At 40.3% G+C, this 16,907-nt stretch overlaps 1 protein-coding gene and 1 pseudogene across 1 annotated transcript in view; both read right to left on the bottom strand.

The window, feature by feature from the left end:
• The window catches only part of LOC128067928 (cytochrome P450 2C23-like), a 29,537-nt gene extending 19,878 nt beyond the window's left edge, over nucleotides 1-9,659 (bottom strand). Inside the window, exons 1-2 of the mRNA XM_052661056.1 lie at nucleotides 9,477-9,659; nucleotides 7,372-7,534 (exon numbers count right to left, since the gene is read on the bottom strand). Coding sequence (XP_052517016.1) covers nucleotides 7,372-7,534; nucleotides 9,477-9,659 — 346 coding nt within the window. The remainder of the gene's footprint in view (nucleotides 1-7,371; nucleotides 7,535-9,476) is intronic.
• A 1,257-nt stretch (nucleotides 9,660-10,916) lies between these two features.
• On the bottom strand, nucleotides 10,917-12,257 carry LOC128067998 (synaptojanin-2-binding protein-like; annotated as a pseudogene).
• Nucleotides 12,258-16,907: the final 4,650 nt, after the last annotated feature.

Consider the following 16,907-nt stretch of genomic DNA (forward strand, 5'->3'; position numbering starts at 1 on the left):
TTTGACTAGACGGACATTTGTTGGCAAAGTAACGTCTCTGCTTTTTAACAGGCTGTCTAGGTTGGTCATAACTTTCCTTCCAAGGAGTAAGCGTCTTTTAATTTCATGGCTGCAGTCATCACCTGTAGTGATTTTGGAGCCCCCAAAAATAAAGTCTGTCACTGTTTCCATTGTTTCCCCATCTATGCCATGAAGTGATGGAACCAAATGCCATGCTCTTAGTTTTCTGAATGTTGAGCTTTAAGCCAACTTTTTCACTCTCCTCTTTCACTTTCATCAAGAGGCTCTTCAGCTCCTCTTCACTTTCTGCCGTAAGGGTGATGTCATCTGCATATCTGAGGTTATTGGTATTTTTCCCGGCAGTCTTGATTCTAGTTTGTGTTTCATCCAGCCCAGCATTTCTCATTATGTACTCTCCATATAAGTTAAATAAGCAGGGTGACAATATACAGCCTTGACTTACTCCTTTCCCAATTTGGAACCAGTCTGTTGTTCCATGTCCAGTTCTAACTATTGCTTCTTGACCTTCATACAGATTTCTCAGGGGGCAGGTAAGGTGGTCTGGTATACCCATCTCTTTAAGAATTTTCCACAGTTTGTTACGATACACACAGCCAAAGGCTTTGGCATCGTCAACGAAGCAGAAGTAGATGTTTTTCTGGAACTCTCTTTTTTGCTTTTTTGATGATCCAGTGGATGTTGGCAATTTGATCTCTGGTTCCTCTGCCTTTTCTAAATCCATTTTGAACATCTGAATGTTCACAGTTCACTTACTGGTCATAGTAAACCAAGAGAAAGCACTGGTCATAGCAAACACCCTCTTCTAACAACACAAGAGAAGACTACACAAGGACATCACCAGATGGTCAATATCAAATTCAGACTGATTATATTCTTTGCAGCCAAAGATGAAGAAGCTCTATACAAACAGCAAAAACAAGACTGGGAGCTGACTGTAGCTCAGATCATGAACTCCTTATTGCCGAATTCAGACTTAAGTTGAAGACAGTAGGGAAAACCACTAGACCATTCAGGTATGACCTAAATTAAATCCCTTATGATTATACAGTGGAAGTGACAAATAGATTCAAGGGATTAGATCTGACAGAGTGCCTGAAGAACTATGGACAAAGGTTCATGACATTGTACAGGAGGCAGTGATCAAGACCATCCCCAAGGCAAAAAAAAAAAAAAAAAAAAAACACCCCAAAACACAAAAAGGCAAAATGGCTGTCTGAGGAGGCCTGACAAATAGCTGAGAAAAGAAAAGACACAAAAGGCAAAGGAGAAAAGGAAAGACACAAAAGGCAAAGGAGAAAAGGAAAGATATACCCATTTGAATTTAGAGTTCCAAAGAATAGCAGGGAGAATAAGAAAGCCTTCCTCGGTGATCAATGCAAAGAAATAGAGGAAAACAATAGGATGGGAAAGACTAGAGATTTCTTCAAGAAAACTAGAGATACCAAGGGAACATTTCATGCAAAGATGGGTACAATAAAAGACAGAAATGGTATGGACCTAACAGAAGCAGAAGACAGTAAGAAGAGGTGGCAAGGATACACAGATGAACTATACAAAAAAGATCTTCATGACTCAGATAACCACAGTGGTGTGATCACTCATCTAGAGCCAGACATCCTGGAATGTGAAGTCAAGTGGGCCTCAGGAAGCATCACTACAGACAAAGCTAGCGGAGGTGATGGAATTCCAGTTGAGCTATTTCAGATCCTAAAAGATGATGTTGTTACAGTGCTGCACTCAATATGCCAGCAAACTTGGAAACTCAGCAGTGGTCACAGGACTTGCAAAGGTCAGTTTTCATTCCAATCCCAAAGAAAGGCAATGCCAAAGAATGTTCAAACATGACTGTATGCTTCTAGAAAGGGGAAACTTGGACACAGAGACATGCAAACAACAGAGAATGCCATGTGAACATGAATCAGAGATTAAGGTGATACTTCTATGAGTCAAGGAACAAAAAAGTTTACCAGAAAAGCACCAGAAGCTAGGAGAGAAGCATGAAACCTTTTCTTCCTCACAGCTCTCAGAAGGAACCAACCTCACCAACGTCTTGATCTCAGATTTCTAGACTCCAAAACTGTAAGACAATAAAATTCTGTCATCCTACGGATAATACCCAATTTTTGGTACTTTGTTATGACAGCCCCAGGAAACTAATGCAGAAGGAGAACTAAAATACCCGTGAATGGTTTTTCTCTTTGTTATTTTCCAGGATAGAAAGTTTTAGGAAAAGAAAAGCTGAATTAATGGCAACCCACTCCAGTATTCTTGCCTAGAGAATCCCATAGGCTAGGAGCCTGGCAGGCCACAGTCCATGGGTGCTGGGGTCCAGCCCCAGTGGATCCAGGGAATTCGAAGGGGAGATGGCATCGGCGATCAGAAAACAATAGCTTAATTAAGTATTAATTAAAGATATAAAGAGAGACTTAATAAGGATAGCTCAGTGGGAAAAATCAGTGGAGACAAGGGGCTGAATAACTTGGTTTATGTGGAATACCAATAAAACCTCGAGACAAGAGGTTTGCACCACCTACATAGGCCACAGGCATCTTTCTGTTCTCCTGAAGGAGAGGAGACACTAAGGCCTCCCCTGTAAGATCTTAGAAGCCCAGGCATAATTAGCAGGCTTGGTGGGCATCCATGCTCCAGATGGGAATTCAGCCAGAAAAATGGAGAACAAGAAAGAACAACACGGGGGAATCAGTCTTTCCAGGAACTGATCCGTTTTCTTTATTTTCCAGGTTTGCTTATATACTTTTTGTTATACATAGAGATAGAATACAAAGTCACACGGGGTCAGTAGACCTGACCTTTATCAGAATCAGGTGCTTCATATAAATGTATACAAAAGGTCTTAGGTGGCTTTACATCATCTTCTGGCCATGAGGCCTGCTGATATTTTATGGCCCTTTCTTTCTGATAACTAACGGTCAGTCAACCAGAAAACCTATTTTCTAGGGGTGATTTTTCTTAAACCAGGCACCAGATAAAGTTGCATTCCTATAGGGTGAAGGTGCAGTGGGTTACAATTAAGAAAGGAATTTAGTTAGCCTAAAGTTTAACATGATTAATATTAAAGGTTAATACCTATTTCTCCTATATGCTAGTTATATTCATTTATGTGTATAAGGGCAGGGAATATGGAGACTTGGCAGCAAATATTGGCCCAACAAATGAAAACCCTTCACCACTAATACTATACTAATAATTTTCTAACTTCTCAAAAGACTCTGTATTTAGAAAGTTTAAAGCATCTTGTGCCTCTCACGGTTGGGGAGCTGTGAACAATCACATGTGGCTGGACGAACCTGTCAAGCAAGCTACAGAACTTTCAGAGGAGTTTGTAAGTTGAAACACTCTTGTCAGGCCCAGGAATTTATTAACTGGAGTTCTAAGTTAACTCCTTCTCAGAGAGAGGTGGTGGGGGACAGCCTCCCGTAAAGTCAGAGGTGTAGGTGAGAGCATGAAGCAGTAAAGTAGGCAGACTCTGGTTTTGGGGGTAGATGCTCGGGAACAGGGGGTCTCCTGAGGCTCGATCCCGCCTTTGCGTATGCCAAGCCTCCTTCCTCATGACCTTTGCCATGGGTGGAGTTCCTAACGCTGGCTCCCGGCACATGGGGTCACAAGAGTTGGACAAAAGTTAGTGACTAAAACCAACCAATCACCAGTTCCCATTACAGGCAAGTGAGAAGCCTGTAACAATAATTTTATAGGAAGGTTGAAAAACCAATATTCTCTAAGTTGTGAAATGGCAATCTTTTCCCCCTCTTGAGCTCAGTCACACAATTGCACTCATCTCACATGCTAGGAAAGTAATGCTCAAAATTCTCCAAGCCAAAAAAAAAAAAAAAAAAAAAATTCTCCAAGCCAGGCTTCAGCAATACATGAACCATGAACTTCCAGATGTTCAAGCTGGTTTTAGAAAAGGCAGAGGAACCAGAGATCAAATTGCCAACATCAAATTGCCAGATCATCAAAAAAGCAAGAGAATTCCAAAAAAAATCTATTTCTGCTTTATTGACTATGCCAAAGCTTTTGACTGTGTGTATCGCAACAAACTGTGGAAAATTCTGAAAGAGATGGGAATACCAGACCACCTGACCTGCCTCTTGAGAAACCTGTATGCAGATCAGGAAGCAACAGTCAGAACTGAACATGGAACAACAGACTGGTTCCAAATAGGAAAAGGAGTGCGTCAAGGCTGTATATTGTCACCCTGCTTATTTAACTTATATGCGGAAACTTAGATACATCATGAGAAACACTGGGCTGGAAGAAACACAAGCTGAAATCAAGATTGCCGGGAGAAATATCAATAACCTCAGATATGCAGATGACGCCACCCTTATGGCAGAAAGTGAAGAGGAACTAAAAAGCCTCTTGATGAAAGTGAAAGAGGAGAGTGAAAAAGTTGGCTTGAAGCTCAACATTCAAAAAACGAAGATCATGGCACCCAGTTCCATCACTTCATGGCAAATAGATGGGGAAACAGTGGAAATAGTGGCTGACTTTATTTTTTTGGGCTCCAAAATCACTGCAGATGGTGATGGCAGCCATGAAATTAAAAGATGCTTACTCCTTGAAAGGAAAGTTATGATAAGCCTAGACAGCGTATTAAAAAGCAGAGACATTACTTTGTCAACAAAGGTCCGTCCAGTCAAGGCTATGGTTTTTCCAGTAGTCACGTATGGGTGTGACAGTTGAACTCTAAAGAAAGCTGAGCGCCGAAGAATTGATGCTTTTGAACTGTGGTGTTGGAGAAGACTCTTGAGAGTCCCTTGGATTGCAAGGAGATCCAACCAATCCATCCTAAAGGAGATAAGTCCTGGATGTTCATTGGGATGACTGATGCTGAAGCTGAAACTCCAATACTTTGGCCACCTCATGCGAAGAATTGACTCTTTGGAAAAGACTCTGATGCTGGGAGGGATTGGGGGCAGGAGGAGAAGGGGACGACAGAGGATGAGATGGCTGAATGGCATCACCAACTCAATGAACATGAGTTTGAGTGAACTCCGGGAGTTGGTGATGGACAGGGAGGCCTGGCATGCTGCGGTTCATGGGGTCTCCAAAGAGTTGGACATGACTGAGCAACTGAACTGAACTGAACTGAGCTCAATCCAGCCCAATATCTTCTGCTCCAGTTAAAAATTAATTTCAGAGTTTCCCTGGTGGTAGTGGTAAAGAGTCTGCCTGCCAATGCTGGAGACATGGGTTCAATCCCTAGCTGGGATATATCCCACATGCCAAAGAGCAAAAAATCCCATGCACCACAAGTATTGAGCCTGTGCCCTAGAGACCAGGACCTGCAACTACTAAGCCCACATGGTACAACTACAGAAGCCTACGTGCCCTAGAGCCCGTGCTCCCCAACAAGAGAAGCCACTGCTATGCGAAGCCCACACACCACAACTAGGAGTAGCCCCACTTGCTGCAACTAGGGAAAAGCCTGTACAGCAGTGAAGACTCTGCAGATACAAATATAAATAAATAAAAAATTAATTCCAAAGCTCACACACAGCCAATGTCATCAACTTGTTTTTTAAAAAAAGGGAAGAAATAGAGGGAAGGTTTGGTTGTTTCTTTAGGTAAGCATGTATATCTAATGTAAGAGAGATTAAAAATTGTTTCTTTTTCATCACTTAGTACACTGCATAATATTTAATTAATTATTCATAAATATGCTTTGAAAAGAAATGTTTCTATTTCTTTGGGGCTTACAATTTTCCAATTTTAAATGGATTAGAGGAGGTTTTCAGGCTGTCCTAGGTTTTTTTTATTGTGTAATACTTCATATGTCTAAGTTTTGAAACATAGTAAGAAAATAATTATCTGTGAGCCTGTTGTCCCACTGAAGAACTTGAGCTTGACCAAGTACCATTGTAGCTCTGTGTTACCGCTCTGATCTTACCACCCTCTCTCCACCCCCTCACTCCCACCTCTCCACCCCTCCACCAACCCCAAACCGGAGCTGACATTGAAAACACAGTAATTTCTGTACCTAGTCATCTGTTTGTTGTTGCTGCCACTATGCCACCTCAATCTTTGTACCCTGTGAAATGACACCCTAAGCATGGCTCTCTAAATTCTAAGACCTTTGGGTAACAACTGTTATTTTCAAAATGTTCCCAGATTGCTTTTTTTAAAATCACAATCATATTTGCAGATTTACCTTAAAGGGAACTTGGAGTCTGTTTTTGATGTTTATCTCAATAGAATTATGAGTATCTGTTGTACCAAAAAAAAAAATTCTGTTTTTTGTCCCCATTCATGGGACACAGCTTCTAAATCCTTGGATTTTCCCACTTCTAACACAGAAGTTTGTTATTCATGCTGAGCCTCTGGGATCACACTTGAGTTTATGATAAAGAGGTGACTCATGGTAGATTCCTAAACAGTGTCAAGATGGAGTTGGCCATGCCAGAAAGATGAACTTGGTATTTAGAGAACTGAAGCTTTCACCCAAGTGATATCAGCCAGACCTTAGGGCTTTCAAGGAATGGAAGAAGCTAGAGACTGAGTTCTATCAGATGGCCAATCAATCAATCAACTGTGCTCAAGTAATGAAGTTCCAGTGAAAACCTCCAGACACCAAAGCTCTGATGAGATTCTGGGTTGGTGAATATACCAACACATTGAATGGGTAATGCATTCTGATTCCTTGCAAGAGAATATAGATGCTCTGCATTTGGGGCACTCCTAAACCTTGTCCAATGTGTCTCTCCATTTGTAGCTTTCATATGTAATAGAATTGTGGTTGTAAGTATAGCATCTTCCTGAGTTCTGTGAGTCATTCCAGTGAATTATTGAACCTAGGGGGTCATGGAAACCCTGCATTTTTAGCCAGCTGGTTATAAGTGTGGGTAATCTGGAGACCCCGGACTTGTGGCTGACATCAGAAGCGAGGGTAGTCTTTTGGAGAATGATGCCCTTAACGTAAGGCTTACCAGGTGGTCACTAGTGGTAGAGAAACTGCCTGCCATTGTAGGAGACATAAGAGACCTGGGTTTGATTCCTGTGTCGGGAAGATCCCCTGGAGAAGGGCATGGCAACCCACTCCAGTATTCTTGGCTGGGGAATTCCATGAACAGAGAAGTCTAGCAGGCCACAGTCCATAGGGTCACAAAAAACGGGACATGACTGAAGTGACTTAGCATGCGCGTGCACACGCACACACACACAGACACACACATACTTAATGTATGGAGTATGGACTAACTCTGAGTAGTTAGTATCTGAATTGCAGTGCAGTACTGCAGCATCTAATTTATTGCTTGTTGCAAAACAGATACTCATTAGGTTAATCACACTTTTTTGCTAAAAAGAATTAACTTGTATTTTGAAACATACCACATCCTCTCTGGGTACCGTCAATAATAGGAATACGTGCTCTGCCAAGGAATTCATCACTTTGGTCAATTAGAGCTTCCTTCACCGCCTCATATCCATGTAAGACCACCGTGGTCTGGGATCCAAGGTACAGAGTGTAAACAGGGCCATATTGTTTGGCCAACTGTAAAGAGATGCAAACAACTATAAGGGCTATTGTGAAATCTCTCCATTGGAGGCTTCGGTGAGAATTAACTAATGATTCACACGTAGCTTAGACTTTGCTCCATTAAGTTCCTTTCGGTAATTTAACCTGGGCTACAGTCATGGATTCATTCTTTCCTTCATCTATACATGCAACCATTGAGCAATATAAATATTCACTAAGCAATTATATTCTGTCAGACATTGTGCCGGGAACCCTCACGGAACTTACAGTCTAGTGGAAGTAACAGGCATAAAACAAGCTACATTTGCAATACAAGCGGCACATGATTCTATGAAAGTGGTAAAGAATGTACTTATGCTAGATGATAATGGGAAAACAATAAAATAGATGAAAATTCTATGAGGAGGTGACGTTTAAGATAAAACTAAAGATGAGAAAGAAGCAGACATGATAAGAGAAAGAGAGCTTACTTAGTAGGTATTAAAAAGAATGAAATCTATATATTTATGATAGCATTGTGTCAAGGGGAAAAATAGAGTACTAAAACAGCTGCCAGCTAGGGATTCGTTTTCAAATGTATTTTACATCCATGCATGTGAATTTAAAGTAGCCATTTGAAAGTACTCATGTGAAGATGTATGATGGTACGGAAACGTGTTCATGTTCTAAATAGTTGAAAACAAAATTACATTTAAAGATCCATATGCATATTACAATCTTCCATTTTTTTAAGTAAAATTCTTAAATGGCAAAACTTACTGAAATTGCCACCTCTTTTCTTTCTGCCATTCCTACACTTTTAAAAACTTACACTTAAATGGTAGAGAATTTTGCCACTTCATTTTCTCTGTCCAAGGAAAATGAAACTATTTTCTTGGTTCCTCTGACGGAGTGTCTCTCTGTATTTTGGGGCACAAAATATCAGGCCCTTCTCTTCCAACCTCACCCTCAGCTGATGGTGTTGCTCCCTATTTCACAGAGATAATAGAAATAATAGAAGAGAATGTCCGTGTGCTTCTACCATAGCTTCTTGTTCACTTGAATCTGTACCCATACACATAGTTTTCTGTTAATATAAAAAGGCCCAATTCTCCAGCTTATGCCCTGGATTCCATTCCCTTTTAGCTATGGCAACTTGACTTTCCTTTTTTACAGCAATGTTGAACATCACCCTATTTCTCTTCCTCCCCCAGTCCCTGGCAACCACCATTCTACTCCCTACTTCTATGACTCTTTTAGAGTCCCCATGTGAGTGAGTTCATACAGTATTTGTCCTTCTGTGTCTGGCTTCTATAATTTAGGATATCCTCCAGGTTCATCCATGTTGTTGTCAGTGACAGGATTTCCTCCTTCATCAAGGGGAAATAATATTCCTGTGTGTGTGTGTGCACGTGCACATCGTACTTTCTTTACTCATTGGTCAGACGACAGTAATTAGGGGATTTTTGGAGAATGTATACTTGCACAGTGAACTCAAAGGAGTGAATGTCAGTCAGGGAGCAGAGCTGAGTTGTGTCAGAGCAAGACGTGAGGATCACTCTTCAAAAGGAGGATCACAAATTATCCCATAGATTAGTCTGAAATAGTAATAATAATATAAAAAGACATTTACTTTTTTTTTTTTTTACATTTGCTTGTCTTTTGGTTCGTGTTATATTCAGAGAGGATTAGAAGACTTTTGGTTAAAATATGTTCTGACTTCAGAATTTTCCCATTCACTAGAATTCAATTCTCAGGTCAGGTTAACACACTTCACTATCACCTCTAAAGTGATCCAATTCAGAAAAAAATAAAGGGGGTGGGGGAGAACATCTGTCTTGTAATACAGAAATAGATACACCAAAGTGCCTTAGCAGTGAGTAAAACTATTAAAGAAAACTTAAAGATGACACAAAGATAATCTGAAGCTAACACCCCTTTATCTGGAGACAACCAGCCCCTAATAAAACCCCCTTACCTTGGAAAGAGATGCAGGGATGTCCTTGAGGTTTAGTTGCATCAGATTCCCAATGATGGGAAGGGGAGTTGGACCAGGAGGGAGCTTTCCCAAACCTTTGTGACTTTTCTTCCACACAAAAAGAAAAACCAGGCAAGTGACACAAATCACAAGAGCAAGAGTAGTGAGTTCCAGTCGTTCCATCTTGGTTACTCAGTGTTAGTAACTGTTTGGGTTGCTTGTTAGCAAAGTCTTGTACACACCCGGGTTATGATTTATAAGTCAAAGGCTGGTCTGAGTTCTTGGACTTAGGAAACAAACAACCTGGAACTGCTTTTGGCCATATTTACCTTCCTGAAGCTTGAGATTGGGATGGATTCATATCTTTCCTACCTCTTATTCACAAAATCTGCAATTTTTGATTTTTTAAGCCTCTCCATTACATGTACTATTTCCTTTCAGCACTAACGATACATTAACTATAAAGCTGGGGGATTTAGAGGTACAAACTATTAGGTATAAAATAAACTACAAAGACGTATGGTACAACATGGAGAATATAGCCAATATTTTATAACTATAAAAAGCATAACCCTTGAAATTTGCAAACCACTATATTGTATGCCTGTAATGTATAATATTGTATAGCAACTATACTTCAATAATTTTTAAAAAGCTAACCAAATTTTTAAATTGCAATCTATAATGATTGTTTTTAAAGTGTTAAACTAACCTTATATTCCTAGGATGGACAGCTCTTCTTTCTCATGATATAGTAAAACATTTTTATTCTCTGAATTTGATCTGCCATTACTTTGTTATGGATTTCTGTACTTATGTACATGTAGACTATTGGTTTGCAATTCTGTTCTCTGTAATGTGTTTGTCTGGTTTTAACATCAGATTTTTGATAGACAGATAAAGTAATTTGGCAAATATTCCATGTTTTTCTTTTTAATAAATGAGTTTTTAAAGTTTTAATTAAAAGATTCATGTTATTTTTCCTAAAAAGTTTGATAAAATACTACAGTGAAACAATCTGGTGCTTTCCTTGTGGGAAATTTCTTTAAGAGAAAAATCCTTTTTTCCTCTTATTACAGCTGGCGTTTGACGCACGCCAGATAATAAAAAAAGGAATACTGCAGGGTGATGGGAAGACTGGACCTTTCCCATTTTTGAGGTTGTAGCTGAACTTTTATTGGCGGTCCTAGTAAAATATATAACTCTCTTTTCTAGGCAAGTCCTTCTTTCAGGTTTACTTCAAACAATGCCTTTACTCTCCCATAAGAATATGAGGATTCAGAGATTTTGAATAGGAAGATTCTCATTGGGTAGCAGTCTCTTTAAATCATGAGCTGGGTATGTAGAGGGAAAGTTATGGAAGACTGGCAGGAGAGGACGGTGAGAGAAAGAGAGAAATGTGTCTTCTCTGGGAACACTGGAAGAAAGCAAGTTTTTCAGTTATTGCTGGTATCTCATGAAGGCCCAGGTTGCTACCATGGTGAGGGCAAAGGCACCAGCACCACAGTTATGGTAATACCACTTGGCTCCCCTTCACCTTGAGGTCCTATGGGCCCATTCTGGTTCCAAATAGGAAAAGGAGTACGTCAAGGCTGTATATTGTCACCCTGCTTATTTAACTTATATGCAGAGTACATCATGAGAAATGCTGGGCTGGAAGAAACACAAGCTGGAATCAAGATTGCCGGGAGAAATATCAATAACCTCAGATATGCAGATGACACCACCCTTATGGCAGAAAGTGAAGAGGAGCTAAAAAGCCTCTTGGTGAAAGTGAAAGAGCAGAGTGAAAAAGTTGGCTTAAAGCTCAACATTCAGAAAACGAAGATTATGGCATCTGGTCTCATCACTTCATGGGAAATAGATGGGGAAACAGTGAAAACAGTGTCAGACTTTATTTTTTTGGGCTCCAGGATCACTGTAGATGGTGACTGCAGCCATGAAATTGAAAGATGCTTACTCCTTGGAAGGAAAGTTATGACTAACCTAGATAGCATATTCAAAAGCAGAGACATTAGTCAACAAAGGTCCGTCTGGTCAAGGCTATGGTTTTTCCAGTGGTCATGTATGGATGTGAGTTGGACTGTGAAGAAGGCTGAGTGCTGAAGAATTGATGCTTTTGGACTGTGGTGTTGGAGAAGACTCTTGAGAGTCCCTTGGACTGCAAGGAGATCCAACCAGTCCATTCTGAAGGAGATCAGTCCTGGGTGTTCTTTGGAAGGATTGATGCTAAAGCTGAAACTCCAATACTTTGGCCACCTCATGTGAAGAGTTGACTCACTGGAAAAGACTCTGATGCTGGGAGGGATTGGGGGCAGGAGGAGAAGGGGATGACAGAGGATGAGATGGCTGGATGGCACCACCGACTTGATGCACATGAGTCTAGGTGAACTCCGGGAGTTGGTGATGGACAGGGAGGCCTGGAGTGCTGCGATTCATGGGGTTGCAGAGAGTCGGACATGACTGAGCGACTGAACTAAACTGGTCCCATTCTGTACTTGTAACCTGTGCTGCACTCTCAGGGACACAGCATAGCCTGCATTACGGAAAAGGTCTATGGCATCCTGGTGCAGCAGATTCTTTAGGTCTCGGCCATTGACCGAGCAGATCTTATCACCCTCCTGGAGCCACCCATCCAGGGCCACAGCCCTGTTCTCTTTGATGTGGCTGATGAAGATGCTACTGTCATTGGAGACATACTGCTGATCTGTCCTACCGATGATGTTGAAGCCCAGGACTGATTTCTTCCTCAGTAACCAAGTAATCTGCTCTTCTGTTCATGGCAAGGACTGGCACAGGTGAAGGCGAGAATCACTCCTGGCAGGAGCCATACCACCACACTTTTGGTTTCATCAGTGGAACCAGTAAAGGGCCTTGTGGGAAAATTTTTATTAATATAGCGAATTTTTTAAAAAGTTCTAGAAATGGATAATGGTGATGATTGTACAAAGTTGTGATTGTGCTTAATGCCACTGACCCGTACATTTTAAAATGTTAAAATGATATACTTTATGTATATTTTACCATAATAAAATGATTACCTAGTTGGTATTTGATAACTGTTCTCATTTGTATTTAAGATAATTAATGCTTTGCTGATTTATTCTTTGAGATAAATCTTACTATTAATAGCAATGTCTCAGAATCTAGACATTATTTTATGGCAAATTTGTTATAATAAATCTTTTTCAAAATCTAAAAAAATCTACTGTTTCCTACTATATATTATAGAAAACATTAGAACCATTTTATTCATTGCAAGTAATTCCCAAAAGCCAACCCCAGTCCAAACAGATAGGAATTAGGTTTCCTTTCTTGATGGGGAAGTGGTGGTGGGCACACTACAGAAGAGAATGAGGGGTGAAAGATATGGTTGTGGTTCGTTCTAGGAAATCAATCTGCCCTCAAAAAGCAGGTGGAAGAGGAAAGTATCACCTTTGCACTGATGTAGGAAAACCTGAGGAAAAGAAGTGGGAGCCAAGTTAGCACTAAAATTCATTAAATTGTTTCAACTTTACTATTTTTCACTAATTCCAGAACTCTGTTTTTCCACAGAAGACTATTTGCTTCCATTAAACAACCTTATTAGGCTGCATTCCTATATGCATTACATGTGGGGCTACTAAGCTGGGAAGGAGCCACAGCCAGTGATAGGTTTGGGCATGAAGAACCTAGGTAGAGGTAATTAGCTTGAGTGTGAATGTTGCTCAGTCCTGTCCGACTCTTTGTGACCCCATGGACTATACAGTCCATGGAATTCTCCAGACCAGAATACTGGAGTGGGGAGCTATTCCCTTCCCCAGGGGATCTGCCCAACTCAGGGACTGAACCTAGGTCTCCTGCATTGCAGTTGGGTTCTTTATCAGTTGAGCCACCAGGGAAGCCCATATCCATATCCATATCCATGGGGTTCCCTGGAAACTCAAATAGTAAAAGAATCTGCCTACAATGTGGGAAACTCAGGTTTGATCCCTGAGTTGGGAAGATGCCCTGGAGAAGGGAACAGCTACCCACTCCAGTATTCTTGCCTGGGAATTCCATGGACAGAGGAGCCTGGTGGGTTATAGTCGATGGGATTGCAAAGTCAGACACAACTGAGCAACTAACACTTTCATATACACTGCTGTAGTCCTTCCAGCCCCTTCTGTGAAATCAGCATCCACTGATGATTATTCTGAGTTGCTTGCAAACATTTGTTTGCGGACATTACACAATGAGGTCAATTATAGACTTTGAAATGCTTGAAAACGTTGGACTGGTAAATGTGTGCAGAAAGGGCAGTTTTCAAGTTACCTAATCAATTTCCCTGCTTAAAAACCTTAAAAGGTGTTTTTTTTTTTTTTAATTCGTGAAGTTTTAATAGACCTTTCATTACTAAGATTTTGTTTCTGGAGCAGTTTTATAGCAAAATTGAGCAGAAGATACAGAGAGTTCTCATATACTCCCTGCCTCTATTATGTCCTGAACCAGAGTGGTATATTTGCATGTGTATGTCCAGTTATTCCAGCACAGTTTGTTGAAAAGACTATTTTTTCTCCATTGCATTGCCTTTGTTCTGTGACAAAGACTGGCTGAGTATGTGGGTCCATTTCTGGACTCTCTTTTCTGTCTCACTAATCTACTTGTCTCTTTGTTTTTTTGCCAACAACAGTCTTGATCACTGTAGTTTTGTAAGTCTTGAACTTAGGTCATGGCCTCCAACTTGGTTCTTCACTATTACACCATCTATTCTACTTCTCCATATATGCTTTAGAATCATTGTCAATATTCATAAAATAACCTGTTGGGATTTTAACTGAGATTGCATTGAATCTATAGATCAGGTTAGAAAGAAGTAACACGCTGACAGTATTGTCCTCCTATCCACAAACATGGAATATCCCCATCTATATCATCAACTCTTCATTGATTTACTGAAGTTCTGTAGTTTTCCTTATATAGATCTTAACACACATTTTGTTAAGATTTATACCTATTTCACAGTTTGGGGTGCTAATATAAATGTTATTGTGCTTTAGATTTCAAATCCTGCAATGTTTTGCTAGAAGGTTTATAACCTTTGGAAATATCACCGATATGTAACAAGGCTCAGAAGGTCCACCAGATTCCTCTTCCCCTCTTGACACCTACTTTACCAGTCTCATTTTTTTGGTGCTTCTACTTTTGCTAATGTTACACCTGTATCAAACTTTGGTCTATTCTTGGAAGGTTCTTGAACTGAGATTTTCACATTATAAGGCTTCACATGTGAGCATTTTTTAAAATAACAGCTTTATTGAGATGTAAGTCACATACAATTCACTCTTTTAAAGCACACAGTTCACTTTGTGTGGACATGTTTTGATTCTTCTGGGTAGGTATCTAGAAGTGGAACTGCTGGGTCATATGGCTAATTTTATGTTTATCATCTTGAGGAACTGTCACAACATAGTCCAAAATAACTACCAGTTTACACTACTACTAGTAATGCATGAAGTCTTCAATTTCTCCACATCCTTGCCAATACTTGGCATTGTCTTTTTTGTTAGTTACTGTAATGGGTATAAAGTGCTATCTCATTATTGTTTTCATCGACATTTCCCTAACGACTAACGATGGTAAACATCTTTCATGTTCGTTTTAGCCATTTGAGTATCTTCTCCGAAGAAATGTCTAGAGATCCTTCGCCCAATAAAAAATTTTTTTGTTAAAAATTTTTGTTATTCCCTGATCTTTAACTGGCTAGCTACACTTTCGCATTCTTTATCTCCTCCTCTTTTCATACTCCTAGTACTACATTTCTCCCATTTATATAAACTTATCATAGTTGGAATTCTTTGATTAAAATCTACCTTTCCATGAGTCTGTTGATTCTAAGAGAACAAAGATTGTATGTCTTACTCACTACTGTTTTGTTCACTGTTGTCTAATACTTAACACATTTAGTTTTCCTGGCACATACCAGGCACTCAAACATTTACTCTATTTTATTTGAAGCTTACATTGTTTCTCCTGTTGTGTCAGGAGGGTTGCTGTCTCCATCGAAAAGGCTTCAGGGGTAACCTCCTCTCTGAGCATTTGTGCTCCTCTCTTCCATTGGTTGAGGGTTATCCCTCAGGGTATGAATTCTTGTGCATATCTGAGTTATGTGCAGAATGGCTGCACCTTCCAAAGTGTGGGAGGAACCCTGCAGTGAAAAACATGGTAACTGCATGCACGGCACTGCTGAAGCTTGGGGACCCAGGGAATTGAATTTTAAGATAAAATAGCATCTGGTGCTCCTAATACCTGGAACACATCCTTCTCTTCAGTTGGCTGGCTGCCTCCTGTGTATCCTTAAAATATCTGGCTCAGACCTGACATTTCCTCCTAGAAACCATCAGGTTGTACTGACCCTCACCTTGCCTCCAGTGACTAGCCTGCTACGGTACTCACCACACTATTACAACTTGCCTATTAATTTGCTGAATCACCCTAATAGCCACTATAACAAAATATCAGAAACTGGTGGCTTAGACAAACATTCATTCATTTCTCACAGCTCTAGATACAGGGAAGTCCAAAACCAAAGTGGTAGCAGATTTGCTGTATGGTGAGAGCTCTCTTCCTGCCTTGTAGATGGCCTTTTTGCTGTGTCCTCACATGGCCCAGCAAGACATCTTTCTCATGTCTCTTCTTATAAAAGTACTAATTCATAAACAGAGTATCAGCCTTTACAACTTAATTACCTTTCAAAGGTCCCACCTCCAAACACCATCACCTGGGGCATTAGAACTTCAACATGACTTTTAGGGGGACATATTCAGCCAATGGCAGATGGAAGACAGAAAAATGGATAGGAGATAATAGGAAAAAAAGATGAAAGGCACTAATTCCAAAGAAATATGGTTAGGAAAATAAGTAAAATGTCATTCTGAGTTATAGAGGAATGGGCATTTAGGGGGGTGAGCAATGAATTAACAATAAACTAACTTTAAATGCTTACACAAAGACAACAGACCAGAGGAAAGGTGAGAAGCTGGCCCAGCTTGCTGAGATGTTCCTGGAGGGCTGTGGTTGAGGTTAAAATCCAGCTATCACTTAGGTCACTGATGCTGAAGACATAATTCAATCTTGAGTTTTCCGATACACCTGTATCAGCACTGTGCTCTCTGTCCATCACAGGAACTTACAGTCTACTCAGAGAGAGAAACATATATTGACTCCGAAAGGCTGGGTGAAGTAGTGCACCCCAACAAACAGCACTGCAAATCACTATTCCAAGTGCATACACAGATCTTGCTCAACCTACTGACAAGCTCCCTAAGGACATGTCAACAAGTTGGAACATTATGTAATTTCCCATCATTACATGCTACGTCCTGTCATGGACACTCTAGCCTAACTTTTGTGTCCTTACATGCTACGTCCTGTCATGGACACTCTAGCCTAACTTTTGTGTCCTTGTTTTCT

This window comes from Budorcas taxicolor, chromosome 23, assembly GCF_023091745.1.
Source record: "Budorcas taxicolor isolate Tak-1 chromosome 23, Takin1.1, whole genome shotgun sequence".
Lineage (NCBI taxonomy): Eukaryota > Metazoa > Chordata > Mammalia > Artiodactyla > Bovidae > Budorcas > Budorcas taxicolor.